Source organism: Onychostruthus taczanowskii, unplaced genomic scaffold, assembly GCF_017590055.1.
Source record: "Onychostruthus taczanowskii isolate IOZ18803 unplaced genomic scaffold, ASM1759005v1 scaffold61, whole genome shotgun sequence".
NCBI lineage: Eukaryota > Metazoa > Chordata > Aves > Passeriformes > Passeridae > Onychostruthus > Onychostruthus taczanowskii.
In genome coordinates this window covers 2,971,909-2,996,547 of record NW_024503790.1, presented here as the reverse complement: position 1 = coordinate 2,996,547, position 24,639 = coordinate 2,971,909, and the positions used below count along the sequence as shown (strand labels likewise).

Sequence of the window (24,639 nt, the reverse complement as noted above, 5' to 3'; positions counted from 1 at the left end):
GCGGCGCCCGGGGGGGCTGCGGGCGCTCGGTGCGCGGCGTGCGCGGGAAGCGGCCCCGGCGGGACAGAGCTGCACAGCCCCGAGTCCGGCGGCGGCCCGGCCGCCGAAAAAGCCAACAGGTACCCGGGCAGCGGGCGGGATGCGCTCGGTGGGGAGCGGGCAGCCGGGGCGCTGCTCGGGCCCGGCCGCCGCGGGGCTCCGCGGTCACGGGCCGCGGCGGGTGCGGTGAGCTCCGGGGAGCTGTGCCTCCTCCTGAGAGCGGCTGAGCCGGGCTCAGGTAGCTGAGATGGGTGCTTCAGCTAAAGACTGTTTAGCAGTACCAAAACAGAAATATCCGAAATAACGTTTTTCGTGAGATTCGGAAATTTGCTAATTTATTTTTTTAATCTAACGAAGAGTTAAAGAGCTCTAATGTATGCAGCGTTGGACAGGCTTGTGAAGTTACCACGCAATACTTACACTTATGTAATGATTTATATAGTAAGAGTACGTTACTAATGACACTGTCAGCTGGAAAAGTTACTAAGAAAATGGGGCTCATATTTCATCTGTAGGATTAGAATCTGTGATTTGAGGATACTGACTGCTTATTTTTCAGTCCGTGAAATAAGCAAATGTGAGGAGAGGGAGATTTTGTCTGTTAACCGTTCTGCTGCTGTTGAAGTCAACAGCTAAAAAGTATGACGAGGACTCCGAAGTCACGAGGCATGACATCTTTGCATCAGGTGTATTTTGAGGACCTCATGGTTCCCCGAGATGCTTATAACCAGGTACAGCCTTCAAGGCTAGAAAACCTTAGCGAGATCCAGAATCAGCATTTATTAATTATTTTAATACCTGTGTTATTTAGCAAATCTAGAGTAAACATCATCTTATGTTTAGTTGCCAGGCATCTTAGCAAGCTGAGTGGTTTCAATATGACTTTGCCATCCATGACATGGAGTTGGGAAGGGGGAAGGTAGAGAAGAACTTCAATTGCAAAGAAGTGAGAAAGATACAACAGGAAATTCAGTGAATGAGAATTAGGACATACCTGGATATTACATGACTCTCCAGCCATTCCCATGAATTGTTAGTTTAGGGAGTAATTTTAATTGGGTAGTAATGAAAAAATCTACACCAGAATTCTCTGGTGAAGTTTAACCTCTGTTTTACAGTGAGCAGCTGAATTGGAGCCAGTCACACAGAGATATGATGATGATGATCCAAGAAATGAAAAGGTGTTTGCCTGAAGAGAAAAGGATTTCTAACAAGCCCAGTACCATCAGTGCTCTCAACTATGCCTTGCAGTGTGTCCAGCAGGTCCAAGGTACGTGTGGAGAAAGCCTGGCAGAACAGCTCGGTGTGCACAGATGTGTCTGGCAACAAGTAGCATTAAAAGAATGCATTCCAGTTACCCTGCAGAGTTGACTTCCTGAAGTGCTGTAGTTTTGTTGCCAGTTTTGTTGTTAAACAACAGTGTTATCTCTTCTGTTGGGATACCCCCTACTGCTTCTCTTTTCTTCAGTCCCATAGCTGAGAGGTGCCCAATAGTAACTTTCTATGTATATTTTAAAAATGGTATTCCCATGCCACTTTGAAAAATTATTGGTTAGTTTGTGTTTTCCCACAGAACTAAGTAGCTAAAATTGTACTACTTGTTCATGCTTGTATTCTGTAACAAAATGAGATTACTCCAGTAGTATAATCAGTATTCCTTTTCCCTTTGTCACTACACAGACCTTCTCATCTCACCTTGGACTTCACCAAAAAGATGACAAAAGTACAAGGGCTGTAAGAAATATTTTCAAAGTAGTCTCCTTACTGACTTCCTTGTGTTTGTTTTGCTTTTTCTGTTTTGTTTTTTTTTTTTTCAATTAGCAAACAATGACTTTTTCCAGGCTCTGAATGACCGAAGAGTGTTTCAGGCAGATGTGGTGACATACAGCATAGAAGAGTTGGTGGCAGTTGCATCTGAACACACTCCAAAAAACACTGTAAGAATTCAGGCACACTCAAGGAGTTCATTCAATTTCACTAAATTTAGTCTCCTAACATTGTTTTGTGGAAATAAAATGTGTAAAATTGAAAGGCCTTTAAATTTTAGCCAGACAGACCTTCAGGTTTTTAAAGATAATCAAGATTACATCTTATCTGTGCTGTGTCAGTACCCAATGATAGTGAGTGAAGAAATACTAATTTTTTTTTTTTTTTTTTTTTTTTTTTTTTTTTTTTTTTTTTTTTTTTTTGGGCCAGAAGCAACAAGTAGCTCTTTGAGAATTCGTTTACAGCAGAGTAATCTCTTGAGATAGCAGCAAGTTTTTAAAACCAATCAGATCCATAGTTGTGAGGGACTTTTGGTTTCTGTTTGTACTCTTATTTAATTTTTTTTTCATGTTTTGCAATAGATGTTATGCTTTCTGACTCTGCTTTAAAGGAGTGTTTCTTGAAATTCAGTACTGTTGGGTGCTGTGTCAAAAGTATTGCTAATGTTGAAAAAGTACAAAAAAATTTGTGGAGGAGTGTGTGGAGTGGTAACCAGTCATTCAGAGCAAAGACAAGCATTAATCTGTTTTGAGAAGACTAATGCAGTCTTACTAGCATTTGTAAATCTTGAGTACACTGCTGCAGCACTGGAGAGTGTAGTAGATCACACACTACCCAAGACATTTTTGAACCTCAGCCTGAGGCTGTGGTGGTTTGGGGTTGGTAGGTTTGTTTTGGCGTTGTTTTCCTTTTTATCTTTACGTTATCACTGCCTTGTTTCAGGCAATGATTGCCTTTCGTGTTTGTTTTCCAGGACACGTTTGTGGCTGTATTTTCTTTGCTGTCTGGACGCATAGTGCATATTTCTGAGCAGGCAGCATCTATCCTGAACTGTAAGAAGAAAGTGTTGGACTCCTCCCGGTTTGTGGAGTTGCTGGTCCCTCAGGATGTGAGTGTGTTCTACACACACACTGATCAGTCTCACCTGCCCCTTTGGAACATGGAAAGTCAGACAGGTGGGACATGGCAATGCTTCTAAATGCTCTGTGTGTCTTTCCTTGCAGAATGAGGACAGAGTAGTAGTTCATTTTAGATGCAATGTGCATCAGCCTCATTTGTTCCTTTCCACTTTGAAAACTGGAGTGGCTGTGGGACCAGTCCTAGCTAATCTCCCAAAGGCTTAACTCTTACTTGGGGTAAATAAAAGGCACGTACTTCATAGTTTCATGTATCATCTTACTCATTCCAAATACTGCTGCTTTTTTGAAAAGAAAGTAAGTCTGATTGTGAGCTTGAAGTTGTTTAATCTACACCTTATGGTTGCTTAGGTGCTTTGTCTTTATGGCCCCCTCACTGCCTGCTGTGAGCACAGCTCATGAAACCCAAGTTTTAAGCTGATTTGCTATTTAGTGCTGGATGTGTCTGAACTGAGACTTTTGAGTCCTGTGTTATTTGTGAGCAGCTCACACGTAGCTTGCAGGCCAAGGCTGTGTCTTTTGCCCACCTTGACATGGGGCTGTTCTGGCATCAGTTCTGAGAAGTCCAAAGTCCTTGGTATCAAAGGATATGAGACATCTGGAGGTTTTGAATGCCAGGGATTCCACAACTTGGATGCCAGTGATGTGCCTACCCAGCAGAGCAGTGGCACCCCAGTGGAGTTGTGGTTTTCTTGTCTGTATGTAGTTTTTGGTACTTGGCTCATAAAGCCAGGAAATATTACCTTTCCTTTTCACAGTGGTGCACTGGAGGAAGTTTTTTTGGAGCATTGATTGGTTGGTTGATTTGTTTGTTTCCTTTTTTTTTTTTTCTTATGCATTTCCTCTGAATTTAGTTCCACATCAGCAATTTCTCTAATAGAGTGGACTCTCACTTTGAGAGAAAGGAGAGATAACATTTGAGGTGGGATCAGACTGTTGAACAGACAATTCAGTAGCTAATAAAGAGTAGTTTGTGAAACTTCAGTTTTGCTCAGAAAGTTTGGAGAATTGAAAGAGCAGAGTTTAACAGTTCTGATGCATGTGACCTTTTGAAAGATAGTAACTGATACTTTCAATGTGCTCATCTTATTAGCTTCTCCATATGAATATGCCCAGGTGAAATCCTTTTTCTGCAGGATCAGGTAAGTGCATTATTACAGCTTTATTTTTGTGAAGGCTGACAAGGGGTACAGTACTAGCAGAAACTGCTCTGTTGTTATAGCTGACCAGTGTGAGCTCATGACACTCCATTACAAAATGGCCTTTCTGTGATTAATGCTGTCATCCAGTAGCACATTTTGAACATCTTGCCCAGAGTGATGCATAAGCTTGCACTGGGACAGAAGGAAAACTGTTTATGTATTTTCCTCTTGGACCTTTTGGTTTCCTTAAGTACTGTCATGTGGGAGAGTGATCTTGTGAAAAATTGCTTTTCCCCCTTTTACTGTTTGAGAGTGGAGGCAGAGAGTGTTTTGCTTGAGATTGAGATTGCTTGAGAGATTGGAGCAGAAGCCTTAGTGGAAACTCAAGTCACCTAAGTCCCATTGTGAAACCTGACTCCTGAGGCTTCTGAAGTCTGACTTGCTACTGCTGTAAATGCTGTTTGTTGCTTAGTACCTGACTAATCTTAGAGCTAAAAGAGGAAAAAAATTGAGATTGGCTTTCAACCTTCAGTGCAGTTCTGTCCCAGCCTCAGGTGATCTCTGGATTTCAGTAAGAGCTGTTTGCTTCTGAGCAGATAGGACACTTACTCCATCTTTCAGTTGATCATTGATTCATTCATGTGTTTCAACAACCTTAGCTCTTAAACCACCTTTGTCTCTTGAATTGTGTAAGGGTACCTGAAGTGACTATAGCAGTGTTAGGTGCAGTGTTAGACTGGGGGAACTGTTCTTTGGATACATAAACATTTTGGAACAGTTCTTCTCCGTATTTTTGTACAACATCTGTCTCTGCTTCCCTTTTGTAACAGGTCTTTTGATTATGTTTGCTTTATAAATAAAAATATTTTTTCACAAGCACACACTCTAGGCTTAAGTAAGAAAATGGTTTTTTATGAGTTAGATTTCTGCTGTATCCAATTTCCATTTGTATCTTTTGTTTTCCCAAAGACAAACCTCAGAAGTAGTTTTTATGACACTCACTTCACTTGCCTCTCTCTAGAAACATTTTAGAAAACTAAGTGTGTAATAAGAAAGTAACTTTTAGTGTAAATTATAATCTTAAAAAATGTAACTCACTTCTTTCTGTAAAAGCTGGGTACAATACTGAAATTATAACAGGTGGAAAAGCACTTGCAATAGAAAGTGCAAATTTTTACCACAGCTGTTGCAAAGCTGTGGTTAAGATGTCATCATCTTAAGAATGTTGTATGCTGCTACAGTTCAAAAACATTCTGGGAAGACAAATTCTTATGGAAGATAGTCAAAGAACAATAGTGCACCAAGTCTGGAGTAGTTTTTCTTACATGGGTTTGTGAAAACTAACCTTGAGGGAGACAGATATTATAAATTTTTTTCCTAAAAATGGTACAGAATAAACAATAAGCAGAAAAGGAACTGTTTAGATTGGAGGTGAGCACAAAACTGAATGAGTGGGTTTTGTGGATAGACATGGACTGAGAATTAGAAGGTCATTAGAGTAGGAGTATTTCTAAACAGTCTCTGAATGTAAGTGTTGGAGACAAAACATCTACTTGACTTCAGCAGGAGGGAGGTCAGTGTTGCTGAGTGTGTTGACCTTGCATCCCAAAGGACTGTGCATAGGACCTGATTATTTGGGTTTGTGCTCAGCATAACTTCTCTGGGCAGGGCTCTCAGCCCTGGCACACAGTATGTGAGCCCTGAAACCATGGTGTTAATCCCTTTTGCTTTTCCTCAGGGGTGGGAAAGATCAAGAACAAGAAGCACGTTGTTACCCCTTCCGAATCACCCCATACTTGGTCCATGTGTGCACTTCTGTCCATGTGGATGCAGAGTCCTGCTGCTTAGCTTTGGCTGAGAAAATCCACTCTGGATATGAAGGCAAGTCAGGAGGTTCCAGTGGAAAAATATCCAAGCCAATAGAAAAATGCTGTGTATGAAAGTCTTCCTTTGTTTAGAACCTGTGCTTGGGTAGTCTCACCTGTGTAAGTTGCAGCTTGTGTGTGCATGCATGCAAATCCAGAATATCTGTGCTGCCTTTGCCAGGCCCCAAAGCATTTGACCTCTACTTGTTGTTTTTATTTTTTAGAGAAGTCTGTAGTACCTAAAAATATGTAACGTTTCTCTGAGTTACTGGTTAGAAAGCAGCAAACAATTATAAAGTTTAGGAACCAGTAAATATCATGAGCAAAAGTAATGCCCAAGTTTTCTGTCTTAGTGCATATTTTGTTTCTATTAGCTCCTCGAATTCCTATGGATAAAAGAATATTCACCACCACACACACCCCTGGATGTGTTTTTCTGGACATAGATGACAGGTGAGAGATTTGAGTTTTTAAGACCTGTGAGGTATGTATGGAGAGGTAGAAAAAATATTTTAGTGATGCAGCTGGAGACCCAGGTAAAGTGGCTGAACTGTTTGATTGGCAGTATGTAATGAAACAAAACAGTTTAGTGTAAGTCCTCTCATGGAAAACATCTCACACTACACAAATGTAATCTCTTTTGTTGATTTAAAACATATTAAACAGAACTGCAGTCAGTTTTCCTTATCCAGGGCAATAGGGAGCTGTGGTGGCATCAACAGTGGAAAACGAGCATAATTACTGATATTGTGCCCATGACCCATTGTCTTCAAGATACACTTTTTTTTTCCCTTTGCATGTAAACAAGCACAAAACTGCCTGCAAATGTGAATATCTGTTACATCTCCAGGCACAGAAATGTTTGTCATGGGTATTTATGTGTCAGTATTACAGTGCAGGATTATGAGATGGGTTGGGAAATGTTCTGTTGCTTTAGTTAATTTCACTGTAGATTGTGCATGGGCACTTCACTGATCAGCACAGGGTTAAGGATGGAAATAATCAAAATTATATTATAACCTGTGATAACATGTTTGGGTTTCAGAGCAGTGCCTTTGTTGGGTTACTTACCTCAGGATTTAATTGGAACATCCATATTGATGTATTTGCACCCGGAAGATCGTCCTTTGATGATCACTATTCACCGGAAAAGTAAGAGCTGCTTTTAGAGGAATTTCTGTTGGTTTTATGATTCTTTATCATCCCTTTATCATATTGCTTGACATGTGACTCGTCTGCAATCTAGACAAAAATTAACTAATTAACTCATGCAGTCAGTTTGAGATCAAAGTAAATTCAGTCCCAAAGTTCTAAGAGCCCCAGTCATTAGTGTTTTTCCGTGCACTACTGTCACAATGTAACCTAAACCTTCTTTCTTGATTGTTTTTCTTCCAGTACTGAAATTTGCTGGCCAACCCCCTTTTGAACATTTACCTATTAGATTTTGCACTCAGAATGGGGATTATGTCATACTGGACACCAGCTGGTCCAGTTTTGTGAATCCTTGGAGCAGGAAAGTTGTGTTCATCATTGGCCGACACAAAGTCCGGACGTAAGTCAGTGTGGAGTTGATCAAATAAAGAGCTTTTCATTGATTACTCTGCAAAACAAAACAGTCTAAGTACTGAACTAGGAACATAATTTGCTCTTGCTGATGTGACAACAGCCTAGGATCTGTCTTCAGACCTCCTTCAGAACAGCATTAGTCTTGTTTACTAAGTGTGAAAATAAGTGAATTACTTTGAAGTAAAAGACAAAGCCAGCTTTTTATTTTAGCAGGTTTTTGCATATAGTTGATGTCCAAATCAAAGTACCAGTTTTAGATGAGCAAAAGCTAAAAAGCAGCATAAAATTAATCACTTGAACAAATAATTACCTAATTACTATTCATTCATGCTCACCAGAAAAAAAACAATAATTGACCTTCTTTTGGTGTATTTACTTGATACAGCATTTAAATATTTACCAAGAGAAAGTCTTTTTAAAATGCAGTTAGTATTGAACACACAAATTAATTTTTCCAACGTTTCTCCTTAGTTTTCAAGAAATTTGAAAATATGATTGACTGCCTTTTTACCTGGTGTCTCTCAGAGAAAACGGCTTTTGTGAATGGCCTTCTGACTTTGCAAAAAGTGAACTTTTACATGAGATTTTATGGGGTATGAGTTTGCCTTCTGAGTGAAGGAGACAGAGGGGTAGGTGCTTGTCAGCCTTACCTGGTGTCCCTGCTGGTGTATTGACTTCCTTGGAGCTTCCCTGCTCTCAGAGCAGCTCTGGGGACAGTGGCATTCCTCTGTGTTGACTCAGCAGAACAGTCAAAATAATCAAAATCAATTAAGAATCTGTTCTAAGTGTTTGTAGCTATCTTTTCTTCATCAAATAAAAATGAACAGTGAAATACTGTTGGCTCTCTCCAGAAGCCCTCTGAATGAAGATGTCTTTGCCCCAAGAAGTAAAGAAACGAGCAGCGTGGAGAAAGAGATAAGAGAGTTACAAGGACAAATTTACAAACTGCTTCTGCAGGTAAAGAAGGCAAAAGAATTTCAGAACACAGGCTGGCCTTCTTAGTGAAGGCTAAAGAAACTTGGGTCTGATTAGTGGGCTGTTTTGAGGATGGTCTTTAAAAAGGTCTGAAAGGAAATTTCTACATGGATACAGGCCCACCTCATTATCCAAAAAGCCTCCAAAACTGCTTGACTTTTTTGCCAAGTCTTTATGTTGAAAGGTAAATCTGCATCTTGAGACAGTTTGAAGCATGGTAGAGAATTCTTCATAAGCAAGTGGTAGAGCCCAGACAAATACTGACTTTTCACTTGATTGTCTTTGTTTATTTGAAGTTCTGTGTTGCAAAGTATGTTGTTTCCTTCACTTTGTTCTCTCAGAGGATGATTTTTAATTTTTTTTTTCCTCTCATACAGCCGGTTCACAGCAATGTTTCCAGTGGTTATGGAAGCCTTGGAAGCAGTGGCTCTTATGAGCACTACATCAGCATAGCATCTTCAAGTGACTCCAATGGGAACTGTGCAGAGGAAACACAGGAACCAGTAAGTCTATAAATGTGTCACTGCCTGCAGAGTAGTGAAAATACACCTGTAAAAATGAAAATGTGTACTGTGTGCATATGTGCTTCTCATCATGAATTTTACTGAAATGGGAAGAGTAAAGCCATGTCCAAGCTAAATTGGTTAATTACAGAGTGCTGGCTTTTGGTTTTTGCTCTTAATTTTGCTGACTGCTGTAGAAGAGAGTGGAAGTAGTGCCATCCTAAAACAAGCATTGCAAATACCTCATTTCCTTGTGAGGCTCCTGAGTAAGTCGTCAGCTTATTCTCACTTTCAGTGTTTGGCATGAGTATGAAAACATTCAAATGCTGAGCTTTATCATAGTTAATTTACTTAAATTAACCATGGTAATTGGATTAATTAAGTTTACAAATACCAGTAGATACCAGGCTTAGGCTGACGGTCTGCTCCCTTTCATTTGGAAGAATACAAGAACCCAAGTCAGCTCCTATGGCCTCTCTGTGCTCATTTTATTCTGACTCTACATTTTTTGTGTGTCCCAAGATGACCTTGCAACAAGTTTGTGCAGATGTCAATCGAATAAAGAACCTGGGGCAGCAGCTGTACATTGCATCGAGGAGCAAGGCACAGAATGCAAGTGAGCAGGCTGTGAGCTCAGAGGCTTTGGGAGGTAAGTTAATGTAGTTATGATCCTTAAGGTAACATGAGCTCCTGTAGATCTGTAGCCATGAGTTTGGCTACCTGGTGTTACACTGGAGAACTTTAGATAGCATTTTTTAGTGTGGCTTAGACATGAGAAGTGGTTTTGTTTAAAACTCAAACAAGTTCCCCACCTTCCCCCCAGTTCATCCCTAAAAATAACCTCAGCAGATGAGAACTTTTTAACTCCTCCTTGAAATATGGAACCTATCTGTCTCTAGGTTAACCAACTTCTCCTTTTTTGTACTCTAACATATTGTGGTGAAAATGCACACATGCTTGTAGCAGGTAGTGTGGAAGCTCCCCTTGGTTATTTATATGTGAGCTCCTACAAATGATCATAGGCTGGACAATATGGCCCTACTTCCTACTGAAGTAGGGTTTAGTTACTCAGTGCTTAATTTTATATTAATGCATATATCTTGGTTATTTATATGTGAGCTCCTACAAATGATCATAGGCTGGACAATATGGCCCTACTTCCTACTGAAGTAGGGGTTTAGTTACTCAGTGCTTAATGTTATATTAATGCACATAATTTGCAGTTTGTATGTAGCACAAAGGTATGGAGAAACCTGGATGCTCTCTCAAATATCATAGGAATCTGTATTAAAACATTTTGCTCTGTAATGTTAACTGCTGGTGTCCTAGAGGACTGTGGTGTCAATATTGATAGGACTTCTGCCAGTGTATCCATGGTATACAAAACTGTGAATTACTGTTAAATAATGAGTTGGATTCTGTGATGTATAAATTGAAAGAAGAATAATATTAATTGCAGCTTTATTTGCAACTTAAATGCAGGGGGGTTTATATGCTGTTTCCTTTGTGTTTGCTGTTTTAAATAGATGCTTAAGGTGGTGGTGGGGGGACTGACTTTTTTCAGGCATCTTTCCCCCTCTCCTTTCCATGCCTCAAAACACATAAATTGAGATAAAAATGCAGAATAACTTTGTAATGAGAGCTATGCTGTCATAGACCATAGGTCCTTGTATCATTATGTGGATTCCAGTACATAATTACCTGTGTGTGTATATAAATATATCTGTGTGAGGGTAGTGTTTAGATGCCCTTGAGAGGAATATTTAAAGGTTTTTTTTGTTCCAGGGAGGAGGCACCCTGCTTCCTGTTTTCTTCAGACCCTGAGAGGGGATAGCACAGAACCAGGCAACACATTTTATGATGATCCAAAGAAGACTCCACATATTCCTTCCTATCAGCAGATCAATTGTGTTGATAGTATCATCAGGTAATAAACTATGAAACAAATTTAGTGATACAAGTTTAATTGGTAGAAAGTAAATGTCCAATATGTGAGATAAATTTGGGATTGTTTGTAAAGTTTCTGCCTCTCTGAGCATTGGGATGGATTGCTCAATCTGAATTATGCAGTAATGAAAAGTTTAGGACCTAAGATTCTGTTTGTAACTATTTGTTGACATCTGTCTTTGGTGCAATACAAATTTAAGTGAATTTTGGTGGTCCTAATATGTCTGTCTCTTCTCATTATACACTGTGAGAACATCCATATAAAACAGCTGATATAGTTTATAAAATGTCAGTATTTTTTAACTCAGTGGATAATGTAATCTTTTTTCTTTTCTTTTTTTTTTCCCTCAAAGAGTGATAGATTTTATTTAAAATACTCCTTGGAAAGCAGATACGTGTCCAGAACTTCCTGCAGTGAATTTAAAATACTAGTTAACAACCTCTGGATCTGCAGTTTGGCTTGTTCAAATGTTTGTCTCTCCAAATGGAGAAAAACACTCCCCAAAGTAGAGAGAGCTTCCTGTGATATGCTTTCATTTCAGATATCTAGAGAGCTGCAGTATTCCAGCATTGAAAAGGAAATGTAAATCTTCTGCAAATACATCATCGTCATCTTCAGAAGATGACAAACAAGTCCATCAAAGTCAGCAGGAAGTCAGGGCATTGGAAGGTAACACAAAGTGTACTGACCATCACATTAGAGCCACAAAAACTGATTTGGGTTTTTTTATCTGTCACTTTTGCGTGTCCCAGAGTTTGTCCACTTTTCAAACTGTTGTGCTGCTAACAGTATTTTAGTAAATATTTAGTAAATATTTGCCTAATTGCCTAGATCTCCCATTTAAATGTAAGCTAAAATGTGAAGTCTCTGAATGCATCAAAAGAACTCTTGTTTGTTGTTGTTAAATGAACCTTCTGTTGCTCACTCATTTTATGCCACATTTAGTATGTGCTGACATTGCACTGGCATGTAAATACTTTTTTTAGTATATAAGACTGTCTTATTTAATAGTCTGCATTACTGGTTATTTCTGAACCAGTGAGACTTGATGAATTGGGAGCACAGTGCTTGGAATGGAATTCCATGTAGAAACTTTGTCATTTGCCAATAGATACTGCTATGCTGTCAGCAGTTGAGTCCCACACGCCAATATCTGCTGGTCTGGAAGAGACGCTGAAAGACCAGACAACTGCAGGCATGGTGGGAGCTCCTCTGGCAGACCTGACCCTGTCCAACAAGGCTCCAAGTGTCATATCTGTCACCAGCCAGTGCAGCTACAGCAGCACTATAGTGCATGTCCCACACCCTGAATCAGGTACTGTTCACACTCACAAAACACTGACTGATGTTTGAATTTACACAATGTTTCCAGCCTGAAGTACACGGTGAGAAAGTTCTGTTCATTTGAGATACCTCCTCGATGAATGTGAATTCTGAAATATTCAAGTACTTCTCAGGGTGCTTTGAAGATAAACCTGAGCCTGGAAGTTTTTAGGGTATTTTAGTAAAATAGTTTTAACAGACTACACTGTTTTCTTTTCCCTTGAACTTCATTACATATGCCTCAAACACAACAATGTGCTTTTGGCCATTGAGGATTCAAATAAAAATTTCTATGGGGCCAATGTTACTTCATTTTAATGCAGAAAGAAGCAAAAAAAAAAAAAAAAATGTAGCTGCTGTTTTACTAAGAAAATATGAAGAAAGAAGTGCCTCTAACTGCAAAGTGAAGTTTTCCAGACCATGCAAAGTAATTTGCTCGGTTGATGTTAGTTTAACTATATTTGAGTTGAAAGGGTGTTTTCTCCTCATGCCTCTGCTCAGTAGCTCAGATGAGGTTGTTTTCTGTTTAACACTCTGGGTTTTGTGGTAGTTGACATCAGAAGGGCAGAGCAGAGAGTGATTTGTTTTCTTCCCTCTTCAAAGAAGTGACTACAATGGAGGATGCTGCTGTTGGAAGTGAGCAAATTGAGCTGCCTCCTGTGAATGCTCAGAGTCTCACAGTGCTGCCTGAGGACTTCAAGCCCGTTGGGCTAACAAAGGAGACACTGTCAGCCCACACTCAAAAGGAGGAGCAGAACTATGTTGACAAGTTCCGACAGAGGGTCTTGCTCTCTCCATTTAGGACTTACCTTCAACAAGGAAGTGGAAGTAACAACAGACATTCCTGTGGCCAAGGTAGGCAGCAGCTTGGAGAAATAAAGACTTGTTAGATGATTTACAAGACCAATCTGGCCATGAAGTCTGTTCTCCTTTATATAAGTTTAGTGTCTTTTTTGGCTGCTTACAGAATGCTTCCTTTGGACTGCCAAGATTTGACAGCAGCATTGCCCACACAGCTCTGTTCAGTGCTAGATCTTGCTATCTTAGACTTTTCACAAAGCAGATAGTTAATTGCAATAAAGCCTGCAAATCCCAGGTAGTTTGTTGCCTCCCCTTGAAAGAACGTAAAAGATCTGACTGGGATAAGCCAGAGTGATCGATAAGAAAATTGATGACATGAAGAAAAATATTGTAGATATGTCAGCAAATCCATCACTGGTTTATGGAAGAATTGTCCAGAGGAAAGTCAGCTCTCTGACACTAAACTACACTTATTTATCTCAGTTGTCTTATTGTGGCTGCTTACAGAATGCTTCCTTTGGAGTGCCAAGATTTGACAGCAGCATTGCCCACACAGCTCTGTTCAGTGCTAGATCTTGCTATCTTAGACTTTTCACAAAGCAGATAGTTAATTGCAATAAAGCCTGCAAATCCCAGGTAGTTTGTTGCCTCCCCTTGAAAGAACGTAAAAGATCTGACTGGGATAAGCCAGAGTGATCGATAAGAAAATTGATGACATGAAGAAAAATATTGTAGATATGTCAGCAAATCCATCACTGGTTTATGGAAGAATTGTCCAGAGGAAAGTCAGCTCTCTGACACTAAACTACACTTATTTATCCCAGTGTTTTTCTTTTCTTTTCTTTTTTTTTCTTCTTTTTTTCTCTGGTTCTATCATAACAGTGAATGTTTATTTTTCTTCCTCAGGTGATTCCCCTTCAAAGCAGATGAGCCCAGCTAACTGTAAAAAAGGAAAACATGGGAAATTCAAGCGCCAGAAACCTCAGAGACAGTGCTCAGATGGCCACTCTTCTAGTAAAAATAGAAATAGTCTTCCATGTGAGAAGAGAACAAACCAGAAACAGTTGTTCTCTCCCTCAGAAGTGTCCTGTCTGAGCTCCTCCAGTCTGAATGTCCATCCTCCTGTGGGATTTCCTGCCTATTTGAATCCAGTGTCTACTTTTCCAGCCTCTTCTGGAGGAGAGCAGCTTGCCCTTCGCTCCTTACAGCCTCAGTCCATGTCCTCATCACAGCCATGCTGTGGAACACAGTCATACCCAGTCTTTTATCCCCCAAACATAGGCACATTTATGGCTGTATTTTTTCAGGGTTTCCCCATGTATGCTCAGATGCCTCAGCATGTCTTTCTCCCTAGCCCTCAGTGTGTTTATCCCCCCTCTTCATATCCATGCACCACGTTACCTCCAGCACCCCCTCCTTGTGCTCCATCACCAGTCGCACCACGCTCTGTGGATCAGCCCTTTCCAGCCTCTCCTCACTCATCTGTGGAGGACCAGCAAGAGGGCCAGTGTGACCAGGCCCTGCTGCTGAGCAGCTCAAGGAGCAGCTCCCCACTTCAGCTGAATCTGCTTCAAGAAGAGCTGCCAAAACCCATGGAGCTTTCCATTAGTGCTGATGTTAAGCCACATGCAGAAGATAAACGCGTAAGTAACGAAGGTTTTTCATGTAGAGGAGAAACTGACTTTCAGAGTGTTCTGTCACCAAAACAGTGGTGATGATCTGTGTGTCAGGGACACAGATTTTGTTAGCTGCTTTTTCTGTTGGCTGTGCTATGTAGGCTGCAGGTCACAAATAGCACAGGAGGTGGAGAAAGCAGTTTATACTTGTGCTTATGGGAACTTGTACCAGTACAGTGTGGGCACTTAGTAAATGACAGAAATGTGAGATCTTCTGGTCTAGGCTGCCACAAGCTGCTTCTGCTGAGCATTCTGGCAGCAGCCTTTTCAATGGAACTGTCAGCTAGAATTTGGGGTTTGGGGCTTTTATGCATGTGGAACTCGGTTAGTGCTGCGCAATTTGCATCCTTTTTCACCCAGTCCCACAGTCTCTGTGGAGAACCAAAACAAAGGGAAGATACTCTTCTAATTACTCCCTCTGTCTCCCAGGGATGCAGCTAATGAAAGAAGAACAGGGATCCGTGTGGGTCGGTTTCCATACATGGGCATAGAAAAGGCCTCTCCAACTTCCGCGGTAAACTCAGAGGCAGGAATCTGAGCTCTGCAGGCAAGGAAAAAAATGTTGCCTCCTGAATCCAGATTGGGCTGGAAAGGCTGGATCAGCTGAAACTGCAGGGTAGGGTCCTGAAAGGGGAGCTGGTGTACCTGGAGCTGCTGAAGCGGTTGCTTCGCATAGTGAATCAGGGGAAGACTCTCATTTTCCCTGTAGTGCACCTTTGCTTGATGTGTATGGCTGCTTCATGCCATCTGACACTATGTGAAGGGAACTGACTCCTCTCTTGTCAGCAGAAATTGTTAACTTTATGCAACCATACAATATCCTGACAAATTGGGGAAGGATCTACAGCAGAAACCAGTAAACTAGAGTTCAGATGCTTGTTGATTTTCACCCATGAAGAGTGTTATCCTGAGTTCTAAACCACCACTCATTTTCAGAGCTAAAACCTCCAAACCTGTTGAATTGATAGGAGAACTTGGTCAACATGTGACAAATGCAATAACTGCATGAATTTCCTTCTGCATACTTAAATGTAACTTCTGTGGATGTGTTGGATCTGCTTTTTGTCCCCAGGATAATGATCCAGAAGATAGTGGTAACAGTGCTGCTCTTGAATTTCCTGACCGCTCGTTGTACGAGGACTCTCAGTTGGGTTCAGGCTCAGCAGCATCAGGTTCAGCTTTATCTGGTTCTTTAGGCTCTAGCTTCAACGAGACTTCTGGTCATGGCACAGGTAGGGAGGCCCAAGATTTAGATATTTGATGCTTGCTAACATATAATTAATAGCAGGATACTGTAGTGGGGATGGGAAATCCATGTAAGAAGATCCGTGGCCTTTACTTTTCACCAGCTTTCAGTGTCTGAAGCCAAGTTTGTTTCAGTCACTGTAGTTGGAAGTGTGAGTCTAAGAAGCTATTCCTTTAACCTGGAAGTCACTCTTCATTTGTCTTATTATCATTTTTCTCTGTGTTAGATACTGCTTTACATCTTACTTGACTAAAGGTGAGTCTGCCTAGAGCAGGACTTCTCAGAAGCAGAGAAGTTGAGCCAATTAATTTTGAGAAAAATGAATAGAGCTTTGGAGATCTTGAATAATTTGAGACAAAGCACTTTTTGTCTTTGAATTCTCAATAGGTAGTAATTGCTAGAGCAATCATCTGGGAATACCTGTGTTTGTATTATAGAATTAACTTGCAAGAATACACTGGGGGTGTTGTACTTGTGCTGAATTACTGGGATTTTCCAGGCATCTGCCTTTTTTTTTTTTCCTTCTTCCATGGTGATTCTCAGCAGGTAGTGGGAAAAGCAGCAAGTATTTTGCCAGTAATTATTCTTCTGAAGCTTCCAAAGAAGAGGAGAATCAGGAAGCAGAAGAAAAAGGGACAGCTTGTAAATCGAACCATGAGTCAGCCTGGGTGATGATGGATCACACACCTGAGAGATTTCTAATGAATTACCAAATGCCAAACAGGTTGGAAAACATCAACAATTTCTGACATGTAGATTGGAATTGTGCATGGAACTATAGGATTAAAGTGAGACTGTGGAAACAGCATACATACCAATGAAACTTCAAGAAGGTGTCTTAGGTTTTTTTGTGAAGTTTAAGCCTGGCTATTTATTTACTTTTGTCTATTTTGTTCCCATTCCTTTATCTGTTAAAATAAGGTAACATGTAACCTTTTTTGCTGAAGTATTAATGGACAATTAATATTATTGTCCTGTACTTTGAATGCATAAAAGGATAAAACTACAGGTTATTTGCAAGTTGCTTGTAATTAGCTTGCCTATATATATATACAATTTGTAATTAAAGTCCACATTTTAAAAAGCACCACGTAAAGCCATAAAACAAAAAACAAAATCCACACCAAACAACCAAAAACTTCCAACAAAACCAACAGCAAACAAACCCCAGACTGTGAGCCTAGCCTTACAAAGCAAACAAGGTATGAGTACAGTTCCCTTTCAGCAGCTGATGCTGTCTAGGTTGTGGTGAAGAGACTCTCACCATGTCAGTGCCTGCCTTGCTTGTGTTGTACAGCTGTGCTCACAGGGGTCTCTTCCCTGCAGAATCAAAGAGGAAGTTCTAAAGCAGGATCTGGAGAAGCTGGCAGTCATGCAGAAGCAGCAGCCTTGGTTCACAGATGGGCAGAAGAAGGAGCTTGCAGAGGTGCACTCCTGGATCAGGACCCAGACTGTTCCCCTGCAGATCAGCACCCAGGTGAGCAGGGGGAAAGGAGCTGCAGGTCACCCTGCCCTGGCCAGCCCAGGCTTTTCCAGCCAGGGCCATCTAGTGTTGGCTTGTGGGTGTCATGATCTCCTGTAAGGCATCTAGAGTTGGTTTTTTCTCTTGGTATTAAGTCCTTTGCTCTTTTTCTTATAAAATTGTTGCTATAATTGAATAGCATATAATGCTGGGATATCAGTAAAAATTAGATCAGGTGTTAAGGAAGCTGAAAAATGCTCAGTCACAGAGGAGGGTCAGGTGTATTGTAAGAAGCACAAAAATAGCCAGATTTTGTAGGCGTATTCATTCATTCAATCTGATACTTCATTATTTTAGCTGGTATACCTCTTGTGCACTGCTGAACTGCTTCTGGTTTGCTTTGATGTGTGTTAGAGAATGTCTTAATCAGTTTAAAGGGCTCCCAGGTGCTATGGAGAATGGCAAGACAGATCTAATCCCACAAAGACTTAGAGCTTCAGTGCTGAGTTGTACAGAAGATTTTAAGGCTGTGTTAATGTACTTGTGTACCAGAAAAATCTCTTGTCTGTTTTAGCACTGCATGTTGGGCTGGGGTTGTGAACTGTGGCTTCTCAGATGTGGTATTTATTCTTAGAGAAGAAAAACTAAGACATCTATGTCCTTGGCTATGGAAAAAGACCAGAAAACTGGTCTTGGTTTTCTTAGTATCTCATTGATAACATGTGTCCTGTTGTGGTTAAGAACACTGTCTTTGATTCAGATAGCACAATTATGTCCAGTGATTGTGTTGAAAATTCTATTGAGTGTTTATAATCTCAAATGTTAGGAAATGTATTGCTATGCAAATACCACTATTTTCTATCTAAGGTCCTGAAACTGTTCCTAAGCAGAAAGTCATGTTTTCCAGTGGAGACTGTGATTTTGCAAACACAGCCAGGCTTCTGACAGTAGCAAGAAATACAGGACTTCTGTGTGGAGACTTTGTTTCAATATTCTACTGTTTCTCAAGAACAAGAAAAATATCAATACACTCAGGCATTCCAGCTGTTTATGTTGGTCAGTGTTGTTACTGTTCAGGCTGCAGTCCAAATCTTCAATAAGGAGTTTGCTTCTAAAGCTGAATGATAAGGACTTCAAATTCAAGAAAGTCACATGCTTTTTTATCTCAAAGGTAGAACTGCATGTTCCACTAACAGAATTAACTGAGGCAAGGTAAATGGCAGGTGCAAGTATCTGCAGGATACCTGTATAATTAATCTCTGCTTTTAGAGGGGCCTCACCCCACTGGTGAGGGTTCCAAGAGATTGTAATGTATGATTCCATAGGATTTGACCCTTTGAAATATACTCATAAAAAGAATTTAAACTACTGTTTCTTGCTCCTTTACCAAGGGCTGTGTTACGTGTGACAGCAGGGAAGCGAGCTGTGAGGCTGCAGTGGCTGATGACAGCATGGAGAACAAGGGAGAGCCACCTCCAGCCCTGCCACGCTGAGGACATCAGCTCCTGAGTCAGTGCAGCTGCTTGGTGTCGTTCCCACCCTCTTCCCTCTGGCTTTGCTCCATGCCAGCAGTGAGGCTCCATGGCCACATGTACCAACATGAGCAGGCACACATGAAACTCCATCTTCCTCCATCACCCCTCCACTCCTGGCATGACTCTGAAGACAATCTTTCAGTGGGAGGCTGTTTCACTTTCTGACCTCACAGACTTGGCACGGAATGGATTATGTTTGTAACCTTCAACTGCTCAATGATGAGCAAAATACAAAGATTTGTTTTGGTTTGGGTGTTTGTTCTTTTGAAGTTAGCCAGTAAGTGTGAAAAGATGCAGTGTTTAACAACCTGTGGTGATGAACCTACTGATCAGAGCATGTTTACTCTCCAAGGTGGATGTAGTGAAGCCAAGCTACACTACTCTTCATTTTTGTTCAATATTTAAAGGTCTAAACTAAAGATCCAAATATTCTGAGGCTCTGAAATTGATGTAGCTGGTTTGAGAATCCAGTAGGCTTTTTAAAGAGCAGCTGAAACTGGCTGGGTTGTTCAGCATCAAATGCCTTTTGCCAGCTTGTGCCCATCAAAAAGAAGTAAACTGAAGTGAAAAAAGCAAATTATTCCCTATGTTTTTTGTGATGTGTGTTTTGGAGTCAAGGTGTTTTACAGCTCTTGATTTTAAAGATGTTTTTATCAAGACAGATATATAAATTAATTAAGGATAACTGGTTTGCAAATACATCAGAGATGAAATTGCATACAGCAATTAAAAAAAACCCAACCAACCCAAAAGTATCAGTCCACAGGCTCTGCTTTTTAAAAACAGACCCATGGAAAATTTTCTCTCTCAAGGCAAGTAGTTATCAATTAAAGTAGTTATATGCAATCTTTTATGTTATGTTGGTAGTGCTTGGGAAGATGGGTTTGTATCTAATGTTTTCTTTGTTGAGTGGTTAGAGGAGTTGGTCCAGACATAACAAATAAGAAATTATTTAAGCAGTTTCTCTGATTTCTTTTTGTTGTGGTGATGCCAAAACCAAAAAGAATTAATTTCATTTCTTCTGCTTTCAAAACTCACATGTTGCTAAACTTGAGCATCAAGCCACATATTCATTATTTCTTAGCACTGTTGACTTCCTGCATAAGATTTAACCTCTTTCACTGTAATGGAGTCTCTGGCTGTTGAAATCCATGGATGAAAAAGAGGTCTGTAATTCAGAACATGGTAACCACTTCCACTATGTAAAAGGACTTGTTCTTATTAATGTCTCAAAGTGCTCTTCAAACAGGACATGCTTGGCTGAAAACCTGGTAAATTTTGTCTGATTTCCCCTCTGTTTATCAAAAGCTGGATGTAATCAGATTTTCCTTGTGATGTTATTACTCACCTTTGCTTTCTCAGCAAAGAGTTTAGAATGTAACATGGTATTTACCCTTTCATTCTGTGTAGTCCTTCTGCTGCTGTGTGAAATATTTTCATTTCTCTAGTTTCAGTTACTGGTAAGCTTCAAGTAAAATACTGGGATCTGCAGGTCATTGAAGGAAAACTGTATTTATCTAAAGGTTTCTTTACTCGTAAACGTCAATCCAGTGACAATCTTTCTTGTTAAAGTTTATTTTAAGGCAAGTTATTTTTACAGAATTTTGAGTTTTTAAGGCTAATTTGACTCAGGCAGCATTCTTTTTATGGATTTAGGTTTTTTTTCAGTGTTTTTGCCTGCTCTGTTTATACCTGTTGGTTTCTATTTATTCTTAAGCTATATTTCTTTGTCTTTCAGTTTCTTCAGCTTGAACTTGTTTTTTTTCTTGTGTTGTAAATCAGCAGAGGTCCACACATCCTCAGCATCCTCAGTACTGCCTGTGTTCAAACATCAAACACCTCTTATTTTAAGAGACTTCAGTAGGTGTTTGCATGTAGCAGGTCATGTATTCAAGTAGAAAGATGTGGGCAATATCTTACACCTTTCTTAGTCTTTTTACAGCATTTTCCAATCATGGTATTCTGCTTTGTAAGCACACTGCCTAAAATATTTGCTCTAAAACATGTAATCAGATACTTTGTATAAGGGTTCTTTTCTTGATTGGGAAGCTTCTTAATTAACTTATCTGTCAAATTAGACTTATTCACTAGAATCCATTCTACTTAGCTGTGCTTAAATTAAAATGATTGCTTCAATGCATTTTGAGATTTAGTGAAATAGATTAAATTGAATATTTCAGGTAAGGACAGCTGTCTCCTTCAAAACAGCTTGGAACCCTAAGCCAGAAGGAAAGTTATAACAGTAGACTCTTTTGTGTACATTATTTTTATTTCCTGAGTTTGAAAGTTTTGTTTATTTCCCAAATATGAAGATGAGCTGATTTGCAATGTCTTAGCAGGCAGACATGTCATCTCTTTTGTGAAACAGTGAGACTTGGTTCAGGAGAATGGCAATATGAACCTAACACTTGAATAATGCTTTTGATCCATAGGTCCATGAACATGTCAAAAAGATGACTTTTATTATCCCAGCTGTATAAAAAGAGGCAGAGACACAAAGGTGCATACCCACAGTTTATTCCAAACTCAGGAGTAAAATTTGGGAGTCTTCACTTGCTGTGTCCTGTGCTGTCTTTGCTACAAGTGATCAAGATTCTGTATGTGGAAAGCTGATCATGTTATCTGTGTTTCTTGTTTGGAGATGTTAACCCTTCTTGTACCCCCCACTGCTGTGAATTTGTGCCCAGTAGAATCATTGAGCAACAGCCCAGACAGTTTTTGAATTGCTGTGAATACCACAGACCCTCTGGCCGTATATAATGAAAATTCATGTGCCTGGGAGTTTGAATTCCAAGTTTGTAATCCTGGCTAAATCTTAGGTGCAGGATCTCTTCTCTGGGGCTACACATTTCCTGGGTTATGGAAAAAATTATGGTGCAGGAGAATAATGTTAGAGGAATGAACAGATGAATCAGTTCCCTGTGTGATGATGAGACAATTATTTACCCAAAAATCAAACAGTCTTGGCTGCAAAATCAGCAGGTTTTATCCCCTTAGGATAAAAATCTCCCAAACTTTCCCAAGGTACTCTTTACCCTGCTAGAACCACAACTTCATCTTGCAATGAGATGCCTTATCAAGCCTTTGACCTCATTTCCATAAGTTTTCAGGAACTGGCAGTTTTTACTTCAGCTTGAACTAACCTTTCAGTCTCTGTAGTGTGCTGGAGTGATCACAGCAAGATGCACTTCTGATCAGAAAGGCCAGTGGAGTGAGTGCTGCAGCTGGATTTGCACCTGCTGTTTTGTTTCTGTGGCTTTGTTTTGCCTGGCAAAATGTTGCAGACAGTTTAGAGCTGCTTGGAAAATCACTTATTTAGTGGTCAGAGGGAAAACATGCTGGTACAGCACTGATGCAGTTACTGCCCCCTGTGGGGGTGTCAGCAGTTTGGAAACCCTCAGAGGATTTCGCTGGCAATTTTTTTTTTGTTGTTGTTGTTGTATTCATAAATGTAGAATTATGTTTTTAAAAGATGAGTTGTTGTGCAGATATTTTCATGGCACTGCTATGAACAGAAGGGACCCTCATGTATTTTTACAGTGTGGTAAATACTTGCTGAATGAGTAATGTATTGGTAAGTTTATCTTCCAGCTGAATCGAGTTTTGAATCACAATTGAATGAATTTTTACATCAGTTGGTAGGAGTATTTTATTGAAACAATATTCAGCTGTGGTTGAATTTACAGTTGTGATTTTAACTGTACACTTTAAAGGAGCATCTGATTTTATAAATAAAACTGAAAAATATGCTGCAAAGAACTGTTCAAGTGTGTGTTTATTTTGATCTTGGTAATGTGTAGAAAATACACTTTTAGCAGAACCCTCAATACCTTTTTTGCTTGTCCATGGGTTGGGGTACAGTGAAAATGGCCATGTTGTGGCCATTTATGCTGTTTTATTGAGGGGTTTTGTGGTTGTTTGGTTTTTTCAGTCACACTCCACCTTGCCAACTCCAGGATTTGCTCTTTCTTTTCTAAGAGTATCCCACAAGGGCAACAAGCACTTTTTTGTGTGTGAAATATGTATCTGTATTTCTAAACTGCTGGGATTTGGCATGCAGGACTTAAAGCTTCTGCCTGCATGACTTTTCTAAAAAATTTTTGTTCTAGAGGAAGTACAGAGAAAAAATTCATAGGTTTAATCCATGAGCATGTCTCATAGAGCAAGGAAGTTCTTAACAAATTGCAAAGCAACAATTTGTTCACCTTTTTCTGCTTTAAGGGACTTAACAGAGAGATATGATTGATAGTGCTGAAAGAAGCCTGCAGGAGAAAGGCAAAATCACTGCAGGGAGCACAAGGTACAGAACAAAAGTAGCATCATACTGAAATTGGAAAGGAAAGAAGTAATCTTAGATGAGTAGGTAACTGAACTGCTTCTGATAAGGTGAGTGTTGCAGTGAAATACAGGCATCTTGCAGGTAACACTGGATGTATCATTGCTGAGGGTTTATTGATTTCTTTTTTTAAAGGGTTATTTGGTCATTTTAAGCATTCTTAAAAATGTGAGTCAAATTATCTATCTATTCCAAAAAATGAGGATAAATGAATGGGCTTGTGAAATGAAAAACGTTCGGGGTTTGATCTATATTTTTATTCAGAGATCAAGGCTCTTTCAGCCTATCCACATTTCTGGTTCTCAGTATCAGTGATCCTCCTGCCAGCTCAAGTCCTGGCTCCCAGCTGAAAACCTGCACTTACACATTTGTGTGGATGTCAGAGGTGAGCTGCATGATGTACTGCTGCACTTTTGGCAGATGCTGAGAAATTGGACCTGTGCTGCTTAATCATCCCATTCTCAGAAGTAATAGCCTGTATTTTCTGTAGTGGATTTGCTTCACAGCAGCCTGGTCCCTGTCAGGGTATCCATCACACACTGCTCTGAGCTCTGCCTGCTTGGCTCCCAGCTGCAGCTCCAGTTTGCCCTGTGCCAGCTCTGCCCATGGGTCAGAGTGCTGCTGCCTACACCAGCTGCACCTTCCCATGGAAAGGCAAACCTGCCTGCCTTCCAGACTCTGCTCACTTCTCTGTGACAGTCCCAGCCCTGTCCGTGGCCTGCAGGAGTGAGGCAAAGCTCTGAGCTGAAGGCGGGCAGGAGCTGGATGTCTCAGCAGGATGGGGGAGAAGTGGAGTTTGTGCTCCTGTGTCACACCTGGCCAGGCTCTGCTCTTGGACCTGGACCTGAGTTTATCTGGCATCTGCCAGGAATGTCCTTTGGGAAGGAAGCACTTGGGTGCTCCACAGTGTCTCAAAGAGTTCTCTTTGAGAACCACAGTGGTGTCCAAAGACAGTCTGAACTCCTCCCTTTTCAGAGACAAGGGCTGTGGCTGACAGCTTCAGGCTCTGATGAAATTCTGGTATTTTAGAATTAGCTGAATTCCCCCTCAGCCCCTGCTGCTGTGAGCTGGCCTAGCTGGAATAATAAATTGATTTGGTATTGCTTCTTTAGATGGCATATATGTTAACAAGTATTTTGTAGTTTTAAAAGCTAAGGTTTCACTATTTATAGATCAATTACCTTGTCTTGACCCCATCTTCAACACCTGACAGCTCTTCATTTCCTTCCTCTCTTAGGTAGATGGCTAGTGAACTTTTTAATACTTGTAATATCTGTTCTATTATCATTCACTCTGGTTTCATTTATTTAGCTTTATGC

General features: G+C 40.3%; 1 protein-coding gene across 6 annotated transcripts; it reads left to right on the top strand.

The window, feature by feature from the left end:
- The first annotated feature begins 147 nt into the window (after positions 1–147).
- On the top strand, positions 148–22,734 carry PER3 (period circadian regulator 3). 6 transcript variants are annotated; one of them, XM_041419656.1, is made up of 21 exons: positions 150–770; positions 1,158–1,309; positions 1,861–1,976; positions 2,780–2,981; positions 4,036–4,084; positions 5,823–5,965; positions 6,324–6,402; positions 6,995–7,101; positions 7,345–7,501; positions 8,367–8,472; positions 8,868–8,993; positions 9,516–9,642; positions 10,779–10,920; positions 11,483–11,610; positions 12,053–12,256; positions 12,868–13,119; positions 13,972–14,708; positions 15,814–15,973; positions 16,534–16,711; positions 17,314–17,464; positions 18,841–22,734. In XM_041419656.1, the coding sequence occupies exons 1-21, from the start codon at positions 757–759 to the stop codon at positions 18,940–18,942; spliced, it is 3,432 nt and encodes a 1,143-aa protein (XP_041275590.1). In that variant the 5' UTR covers positions 150–756; the 3' UTR covers positions 18,943–22,734. The 6 variants fall into 6 exon arrangements, 4 of the variants coding, with proteins under 4 accessions (XP_041275592.1, XP_041275590.1, XP_041275589.1 ...); XM_041419655.1 differs by having other exon boundaries at positions 16,531–16,711; XM_041419657.1 differs by lacking the exon at positions 12,053–12,256 and having other exon boundaries at positions 151–770; positions 16,531–16,711.
- Positions 22,735–24,639: the final 1,905 nt, after the last annotated feature.